General features: G+C 41.6%; 1 protein-coding gene and 1 long non-coding RNA gene across 6 annotated transcripts; one reads left to right on the plus strand and one right to left on the minus strand.

Annotated features, from left to right (window-relative positions):
• Positions 1–1,515: 1,515 nt before the first annotated feature.
• On the minus strand, positions 1,516–9,370 carry LOC135493828 (ATP-dependent DNA helicase Q5-like). Of its 3 annotated transcripts, none has more exons than XM_064781413.1 (12): positions 9,184–9,370; positions 8,177–8,829; positions 7,582–7,799; positions 7,200–7,362; positions 6,710–6,792; positions 6,125–6,352; positions 5,763–5,883; positions 5,056–5,157; positions 3,987–4,888; positions 3,507–3,558; positions 2,911–3,157; positions 1,516–2,353 (listed from the first exon to the last, which is right to left on the minus strand). In XM_064781413.1, the coding sequence occupies exons 1-12, from the start codon at positions 9,290–9,292 to the stop codon at positions 2,268–2,270; spliced, it is 2,964 nt and encodes a 987-aa protein (XP_064637483.1). In that variant the 5' UTR covers positions 9,293–9,370; the 3' UTR covers positions 1,516–2,267. The 3 variants fall into 3 exon arrangements, with proteins under 3 accessions (XP_064637483.1, XP_064637482.1, XP_064637484.1); XM_064781412.1 differs by having other exon boundaries at positions 3,492–3,558; XM_064781414.1 differs by having other exon boundaries at positions 3,492–3,558; positions 9,346–9,363.
• A 1,617-nt stretch (positions 9,371–10,987) lies between these two features.
• On the plus strand, positions 10,988–18,783 carry LOC135493551 (uncharacterized). Of its 3 annotated transcripts, none has more exons than XR_010448262.1 (5): positions 10,988–11,844; positions 12,598–12,671; positions 13,530–13,604; positions 13,724–13,804; positions 14,343–18,783. It is a non-coding gene; the product is annotated as an uncharacterized LOC135493551 (long non-coding RNA). The 3 variants fall into 3 exon arrangements; XR_010448264.1 differs by having other exon boundaries at positions 10,988–11,416; XR_010448263.1 differs by having other exon boundaries at positions 10,988–11,174.
• The last annotated feature ends 210 nt before the right edge of the window (positions 18,784–18,993 follow it).

An 18,993-nucleotide genomic window follows, 5' to 3' on the forward strand; every position in this document is an offset into this window, starting at 1 on the left:
GGTTCCACATGACATTTTACATAAAATGCAATTCTGTTGTTGCAATTTTTCATTTCAACTAAACCGTTTGTATTTTAACACTTTTGAAAAAGCAGTTGCGGTTCAGCAATCAGGCAATTTTGTAAGGATCCCGTTGCTGATACTACTGGCTACACTCCGGACGCAGTGGACCGGCCTTGTCCTGTCGCCCGATCAATGATGATATGGACTGCACTGGGTATCGACGCTACTTTCTGCTGCGTCACTTACATATTATTAAAATGTCCGCGTCATGTTAGCCCATAGAAATAGGCTCCGGTCTTTTGTTGTACATCTTGGAATGGAGCGGGCCAGGTAGGCCTAAAGTCATGTCCGCCGTATCTAGATTTACGAGTTGCCGCTAGATATGCTAGCGCAAGCCGAGTCTTTTTTGAAAGTAGCTTTGCGCACATTTGCGCGTGACCTTATTGATTTCATCGATGAACTCCCAGCTCTGTCCTCTTGACAATCGCTAAGAAGTTAACAGAGATATCGCACATTTTTGTACATGGATAAGATGCTGCGAATGCGACCACATGCCCACACAGCTGAATCTACGCCGTGGTTTTTTCATGGCACCAAGTCGAATTGGGGAGCTTGGAGTGGTTGTCGCCCGAATTGGCGCGAATTTGCAAAACGGGGATTGTTCCTGTAACAAGAAAGCGTCAAGAGGCGTTCAAAGAAGGAACCCGGCAAGACATACGGGTACTATATATAATGCATCAGAGTGGAATGGTGATATCTTGAGTGTAACATGTGAATAGGCATTAAATGGATGGTCCTAATGTCTTCGATTCTTTAAAACAAAATTTTAGTTGCCATAGCGGGGATCTTAGAAATGAAAAACACAAACAGGTCTTTTATCATAACGATTCCCTTTATCAAAAAGCAGTTTGTACAAAGAGCTGATTACACAGTGATAGTTTCAAAACATTGTTATGTGGAACCCCACTAAACTTTATCGCTTTAGAATATACCAAACTATCGTCTTTTAAAGACAGGTGTTAAGCATTGGACATTGGACAACGGCACCAATTGTCTTAAAGCTGAAAACAACAATGGAAACCAAACACCATATCCCTTAAATATTCTTTTATCTTTTCATAACGAATTACATCACTTCAAAATGGGACAAGCCTACATGATAGTAAAGAGCCAAGTCCCAATATCGCAATGCATAACTTGCTTCTTTTAATTGGTGGCAAAAAGCGAAAGCAAACGATACCTGGTCTCTCAGAAAAAAGTGTACTTTGCCCTCTTCTGGATCAACCAATTAGTCCAAGTGTACTCAAGCCAAGTGGTGTGCCTTAAGTCACAATTGCAGAAACTCCATTGTTCTGGCTTTGAAATGTGAAGAATTTGATTTCAAAAAACTGATGTCCTAGATCATGTGATCAACATGGAAACCTGATCCTTAAAAAGCTATAGGTCAGATAGCACATAAGGGCTGCTAGGATCGCGTTTGAACCCCCCTCCCAACCCCCCCCCCCCCCCCAGAGTCCTAACATAAAACATCGACAACTGCCCAGGCAACCGAAAGCCAAAGAAATTAATACATATGTACTACTTGTACTATTAAGGAAATCTTTGGGTGGCTACGCAACAAAAAAAGATTAACATTCTACCACCAAAGCAAAAAAGCCTTCTGGTTGTGACTCTGTCCTCAGAAGACTAATTTGTGACACATGGAAATACAAATACAGGAGAATCTGTCTCTGTACGACTCGGTAACGATATGGTTTCTTTGTTTCAAAAAGGTTTGTCATTAAGCACAAGCCTGGGTTTGCTATGATTGTGATAATGGTTTCAGCAAGTATATGCATATTTGGTTTCAGCAATATGAATAAACACATCGACTAACATGTACGAAAAAAACATCAAGAATTACATAAGAATAATGACTTGCCACACATGTAACTTTTGAGCGAGGCTTCTAATTCTCATATAACTGACAAGACAAAAGACAACAAAAAAACAAGAGGCCCCAAGCTCACGTGATTGTACATATTAACTGGCATTAAATTTTTAAAAGTGCGAGAGTTCTAAAGAAAAGTTGCCTGCCTGGTGTGCCGTGCCGTCTACTGTAAGCACCTTGAAAAGAACAATTTAGATCACTGTGACCTACATGTACAACTATAACTGCTGGTGTCTGCAGCAAAAACAACTCTCATCTGCAGGTAAAAATGCAAGAAGTCTGTGAAAATGCAAAGTCTAGATCTCTGTTTTTATTCATTAACTTGTTCACAAGTCTATATCTTCTCCATATTAGTGGTTTCTGTCACCTTTTTGTTCTTCTTCATTAACTTGTTCACGAGGTCTTTGGCAAACGGCTTAGCTGCAAGAGGAAGAATGATTAAAACTATGAAATTTCTACTGGAATGTTGACTAACTTAGCTGGATCAGGCCTCTCCCGAGTAGAACAATCACAAGTGTTCTGTCGAAGTGGAATATATAACAGACAATGGGTAATATGAATAAAGGCTAGCAAATGCTTTTACTTCAATTTTGTACAGAAAGGCCAAGTGTAAATGTACATGGAGTTTGAGATAAAAGCATTTACTAGTCTTTATTCATATCACCCAATGCCATGGTCACCGGGATAGATATACCAGTATGGTGATAATTGAATTCTTCTTGGGGGAAAAGTTGTATCATATGCATATATAATGTATCTATCTCTAAATATCAAGGACAAGAACTGGGGGGTATAGGCCAGGGAATCAAATACAACTTTGCACCTGTCGAGATTAAGTAATAATGTCTCCCATAAGTGTCCTTAATGTCATTTTCCTCTTTCAGCTTAGCTTGAACTTAACTCTCCTTCACGGAATTCAACCGCGTAAATAAAATGCTTGCCACAATTTCATGGTTAACATCACATTGTATACGTACCATTATCCTCAGTCAGTGATTTTGTCTTCATTAACTTTTCCGTCAGGACTTTGGCAGCTTTCTTAAACACTTCTTTCGAGGAGAACTTGCCCTCCTTATAAAATGGTGTCAGATAGCGCACAATTTGATCCGCCGCATATTTTCTATCACAAGCCTCTGGCTCTGGTGGTAAAGATGGGTGAGACTTGGATGACTTCTTACCCGAGCTGCTTGTTCGACGACGCTTTGATGGCGGGATATTATTATCCTGCAAGTGTAAAGCAGACGACGCTTTGATGGCGGGTTATTATTATCCTGTAAGTGTAAAGCAGACGGAAATGGAAAATTATCGATATCAGGTGGAGTCTGACTGTGTCGTGAAGGACCAAAAAATGAAAGTACTCCGTATTGATAACGACGCATATAATCTATGATGTTTCATAGTTAATTAAAGATGACAAACTGCTATCTACTTTGTCTGTTCAAGCCCATCATCACCATTAGAGGGGTGAATCACTGGAAATGATAACAGTACCAAACGAATTGCTTCAAACAAGATAAAAATGTTAAGTGAGGACCACATGCACAGTTGTTACATGTACCTCTTCAAATCTGACCTTCCTGTTGGCTTCATCATGTTTTTGGTGTCCGTTACTTCGGTCATTAGAACTGGAACAGAATTCAAACAAAACAGTCAAGTATTGAGAAACAATGAACCAGGGACTGTGTGACCAGTTACCACTAGTCCAGACCTGAGCGAATAGAACACTCCAGGTCTCCTGCACACTTACTTACCCCTATTAGTGTAAGTGACAACTAATGATCTAGATTCAAATGATTGGGAACATCTTTTACCTCATTAAAAAGTCCATTTTGGGAGGATTTTGTGAAAACTGTTTTACCTTGCAAGGAAGAATAAATACATACCTACAGTACATGTATTTTCAACTCGCAGGTTAATTTTTCATAAGGGACAAGATGCAGCCCACAAAATATAGTTTTATTTTGAATGCGTAAATAAAATTGAAGAACGTATTCCAGCTGCAATCTTATGACAACTTCAATGCATCTAGTCTACCTGAGGATCTACAACTTACTCGTCACCATCCCCCGACTCTCCCGGCATCTTCTCAAAGAAATAGTTTATTTTAGGAATAATCCTCTGCATCTCATCTTTATAGATCTCCTTCTTGACCTCCTTAACGATCGTTTCCCGAATACTTGACGTAATACCCACAATGCTGGAGCCCTCCTTCATTGGAGGCTTCTCCGGGAACATCACTTGCTCACGATTCATATTCACAAAATTATGACCAGTATTCATAAAGTTATACCGCGGACTGACTAGATCGTCACTGTCTCTGTGTAGAAAATTATACCGTGGACTTTTTGAGAGTTGCTTATGCATCGATACGGATTCCATCCCCGGTAAATAACCAGCACTGCCTAGTGGTATTAGTTCGTCCTTTACCGGGGTACTTGCATCAGATAACGATGGGGAGTGAGGTTTCTCATTCGAGTCTCCGCCTTCCACATCTCGACTATTGGGCGTCACAACACCTGGACTTGAGTTCAGAACGCTCTCTCGACTGATTGACCCAGCGGCACTTTGCGGGCTACTAATATCAGAACTACGGCTCGCCATACTTGTACTTCCACCCGGTAAATTTGCATCGGAACATTTTGCAGCATCATTCGCCAAGTCTTTTGCAAGATCTGCTGCAGAGGTCAAACCAATCCCGCTTCCTCCTTTTGGAATCATCATCTCGTGGATTTCTCGGTTTTCTGTCAACTTTTTTATCTCGCCAACTTTTTTCATGATTCCCGCACGATAGATATTCAATAGTTTGTTCACTTTGAATATGTCGTACTCCATGTCTATTGCACAGCATCGTGGTTCATAGTCCGCACAGGCAAGTTTTGAACTGTTTCCCTCAAAGTATGTCATATAGTTTGATTTTAATGCATCTTCAAGGAGCTTCAGGCAGTATTCTCGACCCTGTGAGGAGAAAAGTGAGGAAATACTAAAACTGAACATCTGGACATCTGAGGGGCTAAACCTTTTTGTGTTTCCTCCCATTCATTCCTGGCACAGAGCTCAGCTGAATACTTTTAACCACGGAACTATTTGTTTTACTTGTTCATCAGCAATAAGGAGCAGCTCACCTTGACTGTTAAGTTAATAATCTTTTGACTAGCTGCATCTCGCAGTGGGCAGTCTTCATCAGGCATTACAAAATCTGACGTCTTCTTTGGTGTACCTCCACCCTGAAAGTGAAATGAATGCGATCAAGTATAGAGCTACTGGAAGCAAGTGTAAAAGGTCAACGTGGTCTTACCGGTTTGCAGAGTTTCAGACTCATTACCAAAACATGTGTATTGTATAAAAGAATATTGATACTTAGATTACCTAGATCCAATGAAATCCGTGACAAAGCTGGCTAATTTGGGGTACTGTTGGCAGTGATGTCAACATCATACAATCTTCCTGGTAGACCAGAACAACTGACACAGTTTTATTGCTCTGTAAACAACTCATACGACATTCCAACTGCCCACGCATAAGTTGTACCAAATATAGTCCAGCTCATATTAATATCAACAATGACAATATCGTCAAAACTAGAGCACCAATTCAAAAGCGGTTTTTAGCACAGACTCCAAAATTTTGTTTTTCTGCTTGATGGGGTCAAGTACTCCCATGGCTTGAACAAGAGGGGTATCCCCTGTCAATAGAATGCAGCATTTTCTCTGCTGGGGAGATGTCTCCCACTCAAACAAATTCAGAGGGATGTCCCCCCTGAAATTTAAGGGACGAAGGACATTTCCCTCACTCAAGAAATCATCTTGTGGCACATCCCACTGACACTTACCCCCTTGCGCTTCTTAAACTCATCTCCTATCAACTTGTCTCTTGTTTTCTTTTCCCTGTCTGCCGCATCCCGTTCTCGGTAATAGCTACTCTCTTCCTCAGAGGATGAGTCATTGAACTCCCTGCAAGAAATAAACTAGGAGGTCTAAAGAGGAACTAGGAGGTCTTCCACAATAAAGGCCTGGTGACACTTATTCTGAACTGCCCAAAATCTATCCAAGCGAGCATAACTAGGTCAGTAAGAGATAATGGATAATGTTTCAAACAGCACTATCGCAATGATGACCTAGGGAGACATTATTTTATCTGACAAGAGTACACGTGAACGTCCCAAATAACCTGATAGACGAAAAATGTCCTTACTCTTTAGCACCTTTGCGTCCTCCACCGTAAAGACTGGGGTCGGGCTCTTCTGACTCGACCACAATCATCGTTGAACTCTTTGCCTTGGCCGTGGCCTTGCCGTAGGCACCACGCTTCAGGTCCTCCAGATCTTTCTCCACACTAAGAGGATTCTTACAGTAATCACATGACTTGTTACACTTGGGTAATTTATCACCAAAATACGCTGCTATCGCTCCATGTCGGCACCTGAAAATATAAGTGTTCCTTTTAACTTCCCCTACGTGTTGTCAGAAAGTGGATACGCTGGTAAACTTGCCTTTAAAGTTGGAAATTTTCACCCATTTTGTTGAAGGGCGGCTTTGTTTACACTCAGAAGGGCATGAGACAGGTATCACTAAGCCCTTGTAGTTATCCACAACGGAGAAAAATGACTTCGAGACAAGGTGGTCCAAATGAAAGGAGGTTTTAAACATGAGAGGAGGGACAGAATTGAGGATTACTTAAACATGAAGCTGAAACATGCATTGGATTGTTCCCTCTTCAATGACTGCAAAAACAGGTTCTGGAAGGTGACACAAGGTATCAGGTTACAGGCCTACTTACTGTGGCTCCTCTGCAAAGTTAACAATGGCTTCAAAACCTTTCTGTGCAGCTTTGTTCCGAACATCACTCCCACCAATTTGTCCCTAAAAAAGTACATGCACAATTGCAATTTTTCCGTTTTCAGCAAATGCACCCTAGTGGTGTCAACTGTGAATCAGATCAGGCCAATTTTCAATAGCATCAACTGACAAGTGTATGCTATATAGTTACAACACATAAAAAGGAAATCTCAGAGCCTACTCAAGTTTTAAGTGTTTACGTGTCTTGATGGACAGACAGGCACGGAAGAGGACGACAATACCACTCAGCCATGGCTGAGGGGTAAAAAAGCAATAGAGAAACTGGCCAAGTAGTTTTCGCAGCGATCCATAAGAATGTGGACTTTAACTTCTCAAGCCATCAACAGACCATCTTGCCAACATGCCTGATTAGAATGGTTCAGTGAACAAGCTAGCAAAATAACACTTATGAACATATTAGCATTACTTACATGGGGTTTAAGCGCTTCTTGTTTGAGCAGAAATGCAACTGTGTTCCTCTCGTCAGTCGAGTAGTACAGGCGGCAGTTTGATGTCAAGCCATCTCGTCCGGCACGACCTGACTCTTGGTAATAACCAGCCATGGACTTGGGTGTGGTCCAGTGAGCAACAAACCTAAGTAGCAAAAGGTCAAAGGTCAAATACAAAGCAATCAATTGGCATCTGTGCCCTCCTTATTTGATCTGCTGACCCCAAGTGTTGTCTTTCAAGTTTTCTGGAACAGAAGGTTACTTTCACCTCCACTGCAAAAATTGTGTCACACAAAATAATATGTCAAGCTCTCTTGGTTCCCGAAATCTCAAGGATGAACAGGCAGCAGATAAAGTCTCTCACCTGACATTAGCTTTATCGATTCCCATGCCAAAACTGATCGTCGCAACTATCACAGGTACCTTCCCGTTTATCCAATCATCTTGAGTCTCCCGCCGTACGTCTGTCCCAAGTCCTGCATGGTATGGTTTTGATGGAAGCTTCTTTCGACTTAAGCGGCTGGCAACTTCTGCACAGGCTTCACGGGTCCGGCAATAGACAATACCACAACCTTTTTCATTCTGAGAAGTGAAATGAAACATGATAAACCAACAGTCATGACCAGTACCAATGAGGGAATGTGAGTTTTACATAGACCATAGGCCAAGTCCATGGATAAAGGGGCTTAGTTTTTGAATTTGTGACATCATTTCGGGGCAGAGTAAAAATGCTATTATCATCATGATAAGGAAGGTGCTTACTTCACATAAAACACTGTAATATCAGAGGGCACCATTGCATTCCAGTAAAGCAGGCAGGTCACTTTTGACTCGCAGAATCTGAAATTCGGGGGGCAGCGAGGCTAAACAGGAGAGCAGCACAGGTATTGGCTCTGCTGCCTCCGCTTATGTCAAGCCCTGTCATTGAACAAAAAATATGCATGTAAATGAATGGTTACCCAGTCAATGTCTTCCATTAATCGTCCCTCGATTCCAAGCGATGATAACGCAAATGCTTTCAAGTCCTCGTATGGATCGTGTAATAAAGCCTTGTATCGAACGTCATAGAAAAGATTTGGTCGAAATACTGAGCACTTGAACCTTGCGATAGGATTTTTCAACTTTAACGATTTGATGATATCTTCCTCCACATGTGGTGTTGCTGTGGCAGTAAGGGCTATGCAGGGAACACCAAGAGTCTGTTTGAGAGCACCAAGTTTAAGATAGTCCGGACGGAAATCGTGACCCCATTGTGACACACAATGAGCTTCATCCACGACAAAGTACCGCAGCAATTTTCGATTTTTCAGGATGTTTAGAATTGCTTGGAATGTTGTTGTAGCCGCTTGCTCTGGCGTGATATAAACAAGTTTTAGTTTTGGTGTGGAACTTTGTAGATCGTCCGTCACACGTTTTCGGTTCTGTGTTGACATTTTTGAATTTATCGTATCTGCAGGAATCCCGAGATTGTGAAGGCTTTCAAGCTGATCGTGTATGAGAGCAATGAGTGGAGATATGACAATCGTCACACCGTTTGATATGACTGCTGGTAACTGGAAACAGAGTGACTTGCCGCCACCTGTTGGCATTGAAATAAATGCATCCAAACGACCTGGAATAAAAAGAGAATATAGAAAGATTATCCATTTACATGACAATGTATGGAAAGGGACAATGAGGGTCATAGCAGTGGGTACTGCTGGTGAAATTAAGTTCACTCAACAACACAACAAGTTGTGACAACAATGAATCCTTCTGTCTGTCAGCTAGTGCATCATTCCCACTGTCACACACATCCCTCTCCTCCATGAACTTAAAGAACAGGAAAAGATGAATAGAAGAAGCTTATCTCATCTTGATTAGATCAAAATAATCATACAATGCGTTGTGTACATTTTGTACAGCAAGAGCAAGTGTCCATTTGCACACGAATACACACGAATGCACAGGCCTAGGAGAATCGTACCCTTTGCAACCATTTCTACAGCCTTCTCCTGAAGCAAAGATCGGAAGCAATTGTGGCCAAAAACCCTCTCAAGGGTATCTTGAATTCGTGTTTTCAAATCTTCTGCCATGTTAGTGCTATTTCAAAGTCAACTTTTTTAGATTTTTAATCTTCAAAATCTACATTTTCGCAAATTTTCCGTGTACAAAAGTCACAACCGGAAGTTAGGACTGAGGCGAATATTCCTCGAGGTTTGATTTGCCATGATTTGATTTTCCATGATTCTTCCTGAGCTTTTCGCCCCCAGTCGTTTCGCTCCAAATCGAAGTCGTTTCGCGACAAATTCGAAGTCGTTCCGCTACAAATCGAAGTCGTTTCGCTCCCTGGGACTTTTTATTGGGGGATTGAGAAAGTACTCCGGTACAATGAATTAAGATTTGTTGAAATTCATAGATAAACTCCACATGAGCAATGATATTCACTACATTTGCGGGACAGTACAAGTGTCAAAGTATGTGCTTTCCGGGGTTGTCAAGTTTACAAAGAAGGAATTGTTTGGCCACCAGTGATCGGCAGCTCTCTTGTCTTTTTTTGCAGTTATCTTCATCACGAGTGAGATCAGGGTAAAGCCTCTTGTCTATCTCGTGGCCCAGTGGCATTCAATCTTGACACATTTCTAATGGGCTTTTGAGAATTTGTGATCTTGGGCAGGTCACTAAGTGTCTAGTTCATTGATTGGTCATCGAGTGTGTTTAAGAAATATTTAATGGTCGGTTACCTTACTGAAACAAAATCATTTTGCAGAGAGATGGCTAACCAGCCTTGGAGCCTATGCTTTAGACCCATCAACTAACATTGGACTGAACAGCTATGGCCCAACCCTGGGTGCCACTACCAGGCCGAATCAGTCCTGGCTGCTCCACCATGTTGACAACATGATGAGAGTGATGAGACAGTCACAGTCAGGCCGCATCAATCTTCGCTGCACTGCCTAGTTGTTAATATGGCGAGAGAGATGAGACAATCACAGCCAGGCCAAATCAGTCTCGGCTGCTCTGCCAAGTTGTCTACATGATGAGAGAGATGAGAGACAGTCACAGCCAGGCCAAATCAGTCTTGGCTGCTCTGCCAAGTTGTCTATATGGTGAGAGAGATGAGACAGTCACAGCCAGGCGGCATCAGTCTTCGCCGCACTGCCTAGTTGTTAACATGGTGAGAGAGATGAGACAGTCACAGCCAGGCCAAATTAGTCTTGGCTGCTCTGCCAAGTTGTCAACATGGTGAGAGAGATGAGGAAGTCACAGCCAGGCCGATTCAGTCCTGGCTGCTCCACCGTGTTGACAACATGATGCGTGTGATGAGACAGTCACAGCCAGGCCGCATCAATCTTCGCCGCACTGCCTAGTTTTTAATAAGGCAAGAGAGATGAGACAGTCAGAGCCAGGCCGAATCAGTTCTGGCTGCTCCACCGTGTTGACAATAATTATGGTGAAAGAGATGAGACAGTCACAGCCAGGCCAAATCAGTCTTGACTGCTCTGCTAAGTTGTCAACATGGTGAGAGAGATGAGGCAGTCACAGCCAGGCCGAATCAGTCCTGGCTGCTCCACCGTGTTGTCAACATGATGAGAGAGATGAGGAAGTCACAGCCAGGCCGAATCAATCCTGGCTGCTCCACCGTGCTGACAACATGATGAGAGAGGTGAGGAAGTCACAGCCAGGCCGAATCAATCCTGGCTGCTCCACCGTACTGACAACATGATGCGAGTGATGAGACCGTCACAGCCAGGCTACATCAATCTTCGCCGCATGTTAGGGCACTAACATTGGAATGGCCAAGACGGGGTCAGTCGTTCTCCGCGAGAGGGCGTACTTTACAAATTAACGACGATTTCCCTTGCGTTTGGACACTGTCTTGTCGCTGCTTTTCGTGCTTTTGCCGCGGTTATACTAGCATGAGTAGTTTGTTCCGAAATACTAGCGTTGGGATTGCTGTTCGCCATCATGTAATCGGTAAATATTATTGCTTTACGGTCTGGATGATTTAGGGAAAAGTATTGTAGAAGACGAACAAGTTTTTTTCGTTGATTCTGTGAGAAAAAGACGCTTACTCGTAGGCCTACCGCCCGGTACCACAGAGTACAGACCATCATTCATGCAATCGATGCATGGCGTGTGTGTCATTGACACTGTGAGTGTGTGCAGACTTAAGACTGCAGTCTAGGCGTTCAGGCTACAGGCTTCATCATGTCTGTGTATGTGTAAGCCTAGTGTCACTCTCAGCTCAGTCTTACTCTTTCTGTGGAGTGTGCGTCCATCATGATATTGTATTGCCAACACGTCATGGAGTGCATACTATATATCGGTACTATAGATCCATGCACTTCATTGGGACCAACGTTTATGAAAACGTCGCGTCTCGTCGAGTTACAGTAATGTAAAATGCATGCCCGTGACGTGACGACAGCCAACACTACGTCATGTAAACGTTGTTCCCAATCTAGTGCATGAATCTATAGGCCTAGGTCTATATTATATATCACCACTTAGGAAATAGACGAATTCGAAGAAGACGGAATCGGTGCCAAAACAAATCGAATGCGCACACTCGGAATACGTCAGAAGGCCTAGTAAGCCGACTTCGGACAGTGCCTAGAGAGACACGGCGATCCTTTGTTCAAGGGTCAGTGCAAACTTCTTCGAATACGTCTATCAACGTAATGACGTAACTGGTGAAATAACGAGGCGTAGGCCTAGTGGTGAAACAATATTGCGCAATGTTATTTTGGTAGAAGGTTGTGGCAGTGAAGGGACTGTGTGCATGCACTTGAGGGAGTGTGTTCATCCAGATAGGCCTGTTTGAAGAAGAGGAATCGGCTCCAAAACAATTTAAACAATGAGTGCGCACACCCAGAACATGTCACTCGTCAGAAGGCCTTAGCTGACTTTGGACAATGCCTAGGGACACCACGCTCTGGTCAGCACCAAAACAAACTTCTTTGAATTCGTCTATTTATAGGACCTTTGCAGTATTGCCAGATACGCCGGCACCACCTAGGGTCGCCAAAACAAACCATGTTTACAATAGATCTTCACAGAAAAGGATGCACATTGGCTCGAGACGACATTCGAAAGTCGGTCAGCGGGTAGCACGTGTGCACAGCATGATGCACTGTCAAGATTTTTTACAATTTGTAATACAATTTTTTAAAGGATATTTGATTGACGGGGTGCAATAGCATCGGCCAGCATCACCATGGCAATGACGGCATGAAAGAGGCTTGGCATCTCCAGCACATATCGTTTAAGATATGTTTCAAATCAGTTGCAAAAAATTTTTTCTACCACTTACATGTATTTCTTTTTGTTTTGTAAATATGATTGCATCGGGATACCAAATCTTGGTAACTCATGTTTTTTAAATGTGGCATTGCAGGCCCTCCGTGCCACCCCTGGGGTTTTTAATGCCACTCGTGCCCACACTCAAGTGTTTTGAAGAATGTAAAATCCGTAAGTATTTACTAAAATTTTAATACAGCCTTTTATTTTACAATAAAATACTGTTACTACTGTTGTCCATTCATGATAAATTATTTGTCCGCATCGTTTTTGGGCTATGGATGATGGAGTGTAAACGCGTGGACTGGATGGTCAAACTTTTTCAATACAAATTTTTGATTTAATTGATCTGTCATCGCTTGGAATTGAAAGTCATAGCATCGGTCGTTTTTTAAAAAAAACTGCTTGTCATTTTTTGGCATGTGATATTTGACCCTTTATGTCCTAACCGGCCGATATCCGGCCACTGATTTTTGTCTAGTTTCTTAGCCTAGCTGCCTGCCAGTACGTACCTGATCTCAAGCAACACCATCGCCATCATGAAACTTAGGCTGGTTTTCGGGCGGTTTAGGGATATGCAATATACTTGTTTTCATCCGTTTGATGAAATAATACTAGTGAAATTAATAAGCTGTCTTGTACATGGGGGGGGGGGGGCATTTGGAGGTCGTTTGGGGTGAAAATTGCTGAAATACTGGGAAACACTAAAAAAATTCAAGGATTTAAAGAGTTAAAACAGAATAAAAATATTTTTTTCATCTGACTCTGAGTTGGGCTTTGTGCTGGGTCAAACTTCTTTTCTGAAAATTCCTACATGTATGATGAAGTTCAACTTCATACACAAGCTCAGCTCCTGCATCATTCAGTCCATAAAGCTTTTTACTTCTCGTGCTACAGGTATGTAAAGGCAAAAAAGGTTTGACTGTCATTGTCTGCACTTAGACAGCCGCAGAAACGTTTCTTATGTCTTTATGATGAATATGATTGTCGAAATGTTTTCAAAGGATTCAAATTGTTATTTTTTTGCAGAGTGTGTGATAAACATGTGTAAAGAAACCTTTCGTAAGAAGCCAGAAGAGCTTTACAACAATCTTGGACTGGGAGGTAAGAAACATGCAATTTTTAAATTGCCTTTTAACAATTCATGTCTTCTCCATCAGTTCATCTTCCGACTTCGTCATGGACAATTTGCACAGCAAACAGCAAATGTTATGTTATTTCAGATGGAGGCCATCATAAACTTCTTGTAGGATGAGTTGCCGCAGACAGAGATGAAAACCATGATGAATGTCCGTGAGCCAGAGGTGGGTCTGAAATTTGACAAATGGTCAGCCTTATTGATGGTATCTCTCCATGAAAGTACAGCACATGACAGGCGAGAAACTTGAAGCGAATTGGGTTAAACTGACCGGCTGCAACCAAATACAGTGCCTAGAGATGATTTTGAATCACTTCATGCATTATCCTGTGGATAGTCATGAAACAATAAAAGACCTACGTACAGAGATGGGTACATTTTCAGGCATATGGAATAATTTGTGCTCAGAGGAACGCAGTGGCACAACGTTTGAGCATCAACATTGTGATCGGGAGGTCCTGGCTTCGATACCCGGCATGTGCCACGTTGTAACTCTTACCTTCTGGATAGGCTGGGTAATGAAAGCTCTTTTAAAGCGCCATATAAAACTCCTTGTTATTGTCGTTATTTGGGCTGATTTTGTTGGGAAACACGAAAATATGTCACTTGATTGTCCACTGCATTCTTATTATACACTTAATTTGTTATCAAAGTAAAGCATTATCATCACATCATAGATGAAATTTTATAATTTGATTTTCCAGGCTATGATTTGTTTAGTACAACAATGCGAGGGACTTAACAAAATTGAGGCGGAAATATTCTTGAGGCAGTGTCGGTGCATGGAAGAAACGGAAACATTGGATTAAGGATTTATTTCATAGTGAATTACACAGTCACAAATGGATTACACACGTTCTGGATTAGACTAGTTTCTGCTGCAACTGACATTTTTGCAGGTGCCCACTCGTAGGCGATTCCTTGATGTCTTCCTTGGATTTTACATGATATTATGTCATTTTCGCCAACATCGGGTTTTGGCGCCAAGACGTTTGTTCCTAGAACAGTTGATTTAAATGCCGAATGTGGTCAGTTTTAATTTATATCGCAGGTGTCTACTCAAACAATTTTAGATGCTTTCTGCTGAATCTTCTACTACTACTGTTTTTACTGAGGTTTCATCGATGTTTTTGGGTGGAGTGTGACTCTAAACTAATAGGCAGCTTGTTATGCCCCCGCCAATGCGTAAAGCATTGCGGAGGCATTATGTTTTACCAATGTCCGTCAGCCGGTAGGCGTCAGGCGTCTGTAAACTTTTCGTTTCCTCTCATTTTAACAAGAACGCTTTGAGTAATAACCATGTAACTTTTTGTGTGGGTAGAAAAAGATAACGTGTACAGCGGGCATTACAGACCAATAACTCTTTCACGATGTCAACTAAACCTAGTCAGCTATTACACCAGCTGCCCGGGGTTGTCTGAAAAACACTTCACTTTCCTAATACACCAACTCAATGTGCTCACCGGGGCATACGCCCTGCGTTGCTCTTGTTATTGCAGTATTTTTGTTCTTCCTCTGGTTCACCTTTAAACTATTTTTCCAATCTCCAATCATGTTTGATGCTTTAGCCATTTTGTTTCAGCTCTTAGATAGTAGAAAAACGTGTTATTCATTATTTCTGGTAGCACAAGTCCTGGCACGAAATACCTTTCCCGTCATAATATCAGTACCAAGACGTCACAGGGTAGGTCCTAACTCCAGGAAACGCCTTACTCGTGCACTGTTCCACGTGAAAAGGGTCACTGCTTGGAGAGCTAAATGGGTCAACATCAGAAAAGCGCGATAATTCAGTCTTTGGAATTTTTTCTTTTTTTGTGCAATTTGTTGATGGAAACTACTTATGTAGAACAGGAGGTGACTGGGCAGCGGACAGCTGGGTAATATTGCCCTTAACCCCTCGCCTCCCTAGAGGGGTCGATATATCGTCCCTGTATTTTGTCTCGCGTAGGCGGTACGATATATCGTCCCTATACTAATGCTTTAGTATAGAACTCTCGGTACACGTTAGACTCTATTGTACAGTGTATTCGTGTCCCTGGTGATCTGCAGAAAACTAGATTTAGTTTCATTCATAGTTTACAGAGGGCGCTGCAGTTTGATTGGCGCTTGTGCAGCGTCACAGTACAAGAACTGATTAGCATATAAATTAATATTATGTTGTATTATTCGATCAATCAGTAATAGACAATAGTCAATCAAAGGTTATCAATCAAGTTACGTTGATCATTAACAGGTTGTAACTGCATCAATTACAGTTCCATATACTTTGTTCAAATCAGAAAAATCAATCAATTAGAGCAAAATCAATCAAAAAATATTGATTATTACTGATTATTGATTACCTCTTACCTAATTGATACCCAGAAACAACGCCAATTGATAGCCAAGGTAATCAGCTTTACGAAAATGTATGGTTTTATTAGTCGTACTTCCACCTATCAAATCCCCGTGTCTTTTGCGCTTACACCTATGAATTGTCGTGTCTAAATAGACCCGTGTGTCAAATCCCCGTGTCTATTAGCCCCATCGAGCTTGATGCGGCCAATCGGGGGCTAATTTAGACCCGTGTTCAACACTGGTTTTTGATAGGTGGAATCTGAATAGACACAGCAATTGCAAGTTCTAAGATCCGGCGACAGATGGCGCGGTGTAGTTGCCTCGGTATTGCGCATGCGAAATTCCCCTCCAACGGGAAAGAAACACAGGAGAGCTCCCTACCTACAGCGCATCTGTCGCCGGGGCTATTAATCATTATCTAACACAACTGATAGGTGTGAGTGCGCCGCGGGTTTTTTGACACACGGCGAAGACACGGGTCTTGAAAAAACACGGGGTTTTATCATAGGTGTTCTGTAGGGACTGTATATTGATATAACTCCTCAACCTCTTAAACAAAACAACGTTTATTTCTCCTTGCTTGCTACAAAATCAATCAAACTTTACAAATGTTCATCGCACGGAGACAAGACCACAATTGATTTTTTAAGCCTTTTAGCAGTTAAATTGTCAATGTTTGACCACGACGCATCAAAGAATGCGTCAAGTAGTGAAACTGAAATTCGGATATGATATACGGGTTAGTCTTGCGAGTAACTGGTGCGATGGAAATTGGTGATTGACCACGGAAATTTTTTTTTAATCGACAAATTAGACAGACTTTGATATTTCCACTCTTTTCAGCCAACTGGCAGGAAAAACTCAAAACACGAAATTAATTTTTTCATCAAATAATTTCTTTATATCTGTAGACTTGCCACAACAAATATTTTTTCAATACCTCTCCAAATATGTACTTGAGAGTAAAAAACATGCACTCGTCTAATTGATAGGCCTCGACCCTCCAACCTATGAATATTCATTAGTGGTCTTGTCTCCCACGTGCTCTCATGGGTGGGCGCAGACATCTTAAACTCCTTGCCATTACTCGTTGTTGTCGTCGTTACACATACAACCGTCTCAACCAAATACACAGCAATAGGTGGACCTATGAGTTATAAATCAAGGATATGCATAAATCATGCGTAATGAAGGAGGTACAATATTTAAAAGTATTTTTACGTTATTTTGCATAAAACTGGTAAAAAATCTCAGTACATCGCGTTACATAGGCCTCAGGAGCCAAAGGGTTAATAATGCCTAAGGTCCTTTAATAATTTTGGTACCAAACCAAGTGCTTGAAGTGGTTGGAATACCATAACCTATGCAGACACGTGAGGGCCATTTACACGGAACCAGTGATCTTGACCGATCCAGATCATTCTAGATTGGTTTGCTGCGTTTATCCTCTTGACTCCCAAAACTTGAAAATCACGGGATCCCAGGGTGGTCACTTGGTTGCGAAATTGGGTCTGACGTTCACGATGTATGGCGCCCGCATACAACAACCAAAGTCCGGTGACGAGGCACCATCTACCATGGCATGCTCTAACTGACCCTACTGTACATCAAACACACTAAAACCAGCAGTAAAATAGCATCCCAGCTCAAGGGAATAAAAATATTACTGAGACCGACCTGTCGGTCGTTGGGAAAAAAACATTATTTCAAAATGACTGACTGGTCGGTCACCGGGATTCAAGAGGTTGACTGCGCACCATTGGTCATTCGCAAGAAACACAATGTTTAAGTTTTGAATATAAAGTTAAAATAAAAGATTGAGGTGTGTCGTGTAATCAAGCAATGTGCGTATTCATTTACGCGACACTCATTAATCATCTTCTGTAATAATTTGTTTGAGTAATCTTGGAAAGTTTTGAAAAATGGCGTCCATTACATTTACATTCTTCGCTCGTGCCTCATCTCAACTAGAGCCCTTTGACGAGAGATAATGGCTTTTTCTGGCATTTATCTGAAAAACTTGACTTTCCTGAGAAACATGACAGTGCCCAAGTTGTAGGGTAATTACACATTTCTTCAAGTCCCAAGATAACATTCATTGAGTTAAGTTGAAATCAGCATGACAGTGAACTGAATGGCTGCAAGAATTTCCAGCAAGTACTTGTACCGGTAATATTTTTGTCTGACAACAACCGTTTTTGGGCCTTTTGAGCTTATTATATATGAGAGTAGTAGACAGATCAAGTTGTTTGAAATGACTGACATAATTTTAAAAGCCCTTGTCCTGCAATTGCCACCGTGGTAATGTACCTAAAGTGCCCCAGCCACATATGTACAAATGATAATCATGTTTGGCAAAATGAAATGTGTGGTGAATATTGAAAGTTCAAGTGTGAACACATTATGTAAAAGTGTGGAATTACACAGCGAGAACTGTATAATCCCAGTAAATGATTTTTATACATATTGAAGTCATGAAGACTGTGAGTGTGAATTTTATCCTGATACTTAAAGGCAGAAAGGGAATTGAAGATAGTGACAAAAATGGTATTTTTTCCTAATGTTAAGTCGGGATCGTGGGATTATTGATTTCTGCCCGTTTCTAGTATTGTGAGGATGTATTTGGTCATTTGTTTTGATGCATGAATGAAGTAACCCAGATCGCAATTATTGAAAAATTTGTGTAGAAACTTCATTTGTAGTAGAGTGTGTATATCTGTTACTTCTAATGATTTTAAAGTCTTGAATAAGGGTTTGGTGTGGGCAATGAGCAGAGTAGATAATAATAATTAAATGACCTGAAATCTATCGCCTTGTCTTTTATCTTTTTCACTAGGCTAAAGTTCATTTCTGTGACTCTTCTTTGTATCACGGTGACATCTCTGTGAGACCACCTTGTTGTCTGTTAAAGACTGCACACCAAGACATGGCTCCATAAGCAATATCTCTTTGAGAACATCTTGGTGTCCGATTAGGACTGCACACCGAAGACTTCCCTCCATAAGGAACGCTCTAGAC

The sequence above is a fragment of the Lineus longissimus genome, chromosome 9 (assembly GCF_910592395.1).
Source record: "Lineus longissimus chromosome 9, tnLinLong1.2, whole genome shotgun sequence".
Classification (NCBI taxonomy): domain Eukaryota; kingdom Metazoa; phylum Nemertea; class Pilidiophora; order Heteronemertea; family Lineidae; genus Lineus; species Lineus longissimus.

Bases quoted from the DNA above. Each gene is read 5' to 3' on its own strand.
- LOC135493828 (XM_064781412.1), bottom strand. From the start codon at position 9,292: ATGGCAGAAGATTTGAAAACACGAATTCAAGATACCCTTGAGAGGGTT. The intron at 4,889-5,055 runs GTGAGCTGCTCC...TTCTCCTCACAG, and splicing joins TTATTAACTTAACAGTCAAG to GGTCGAGAATACTGCCTGAA. The intron at 2,354-2,910 runs GTACGTATACAA...TTCCTCTTGCAG, and splicing joins ATCACTGACTGAGGATAATG to CTAAGCCGTTTGCCAAAGAC.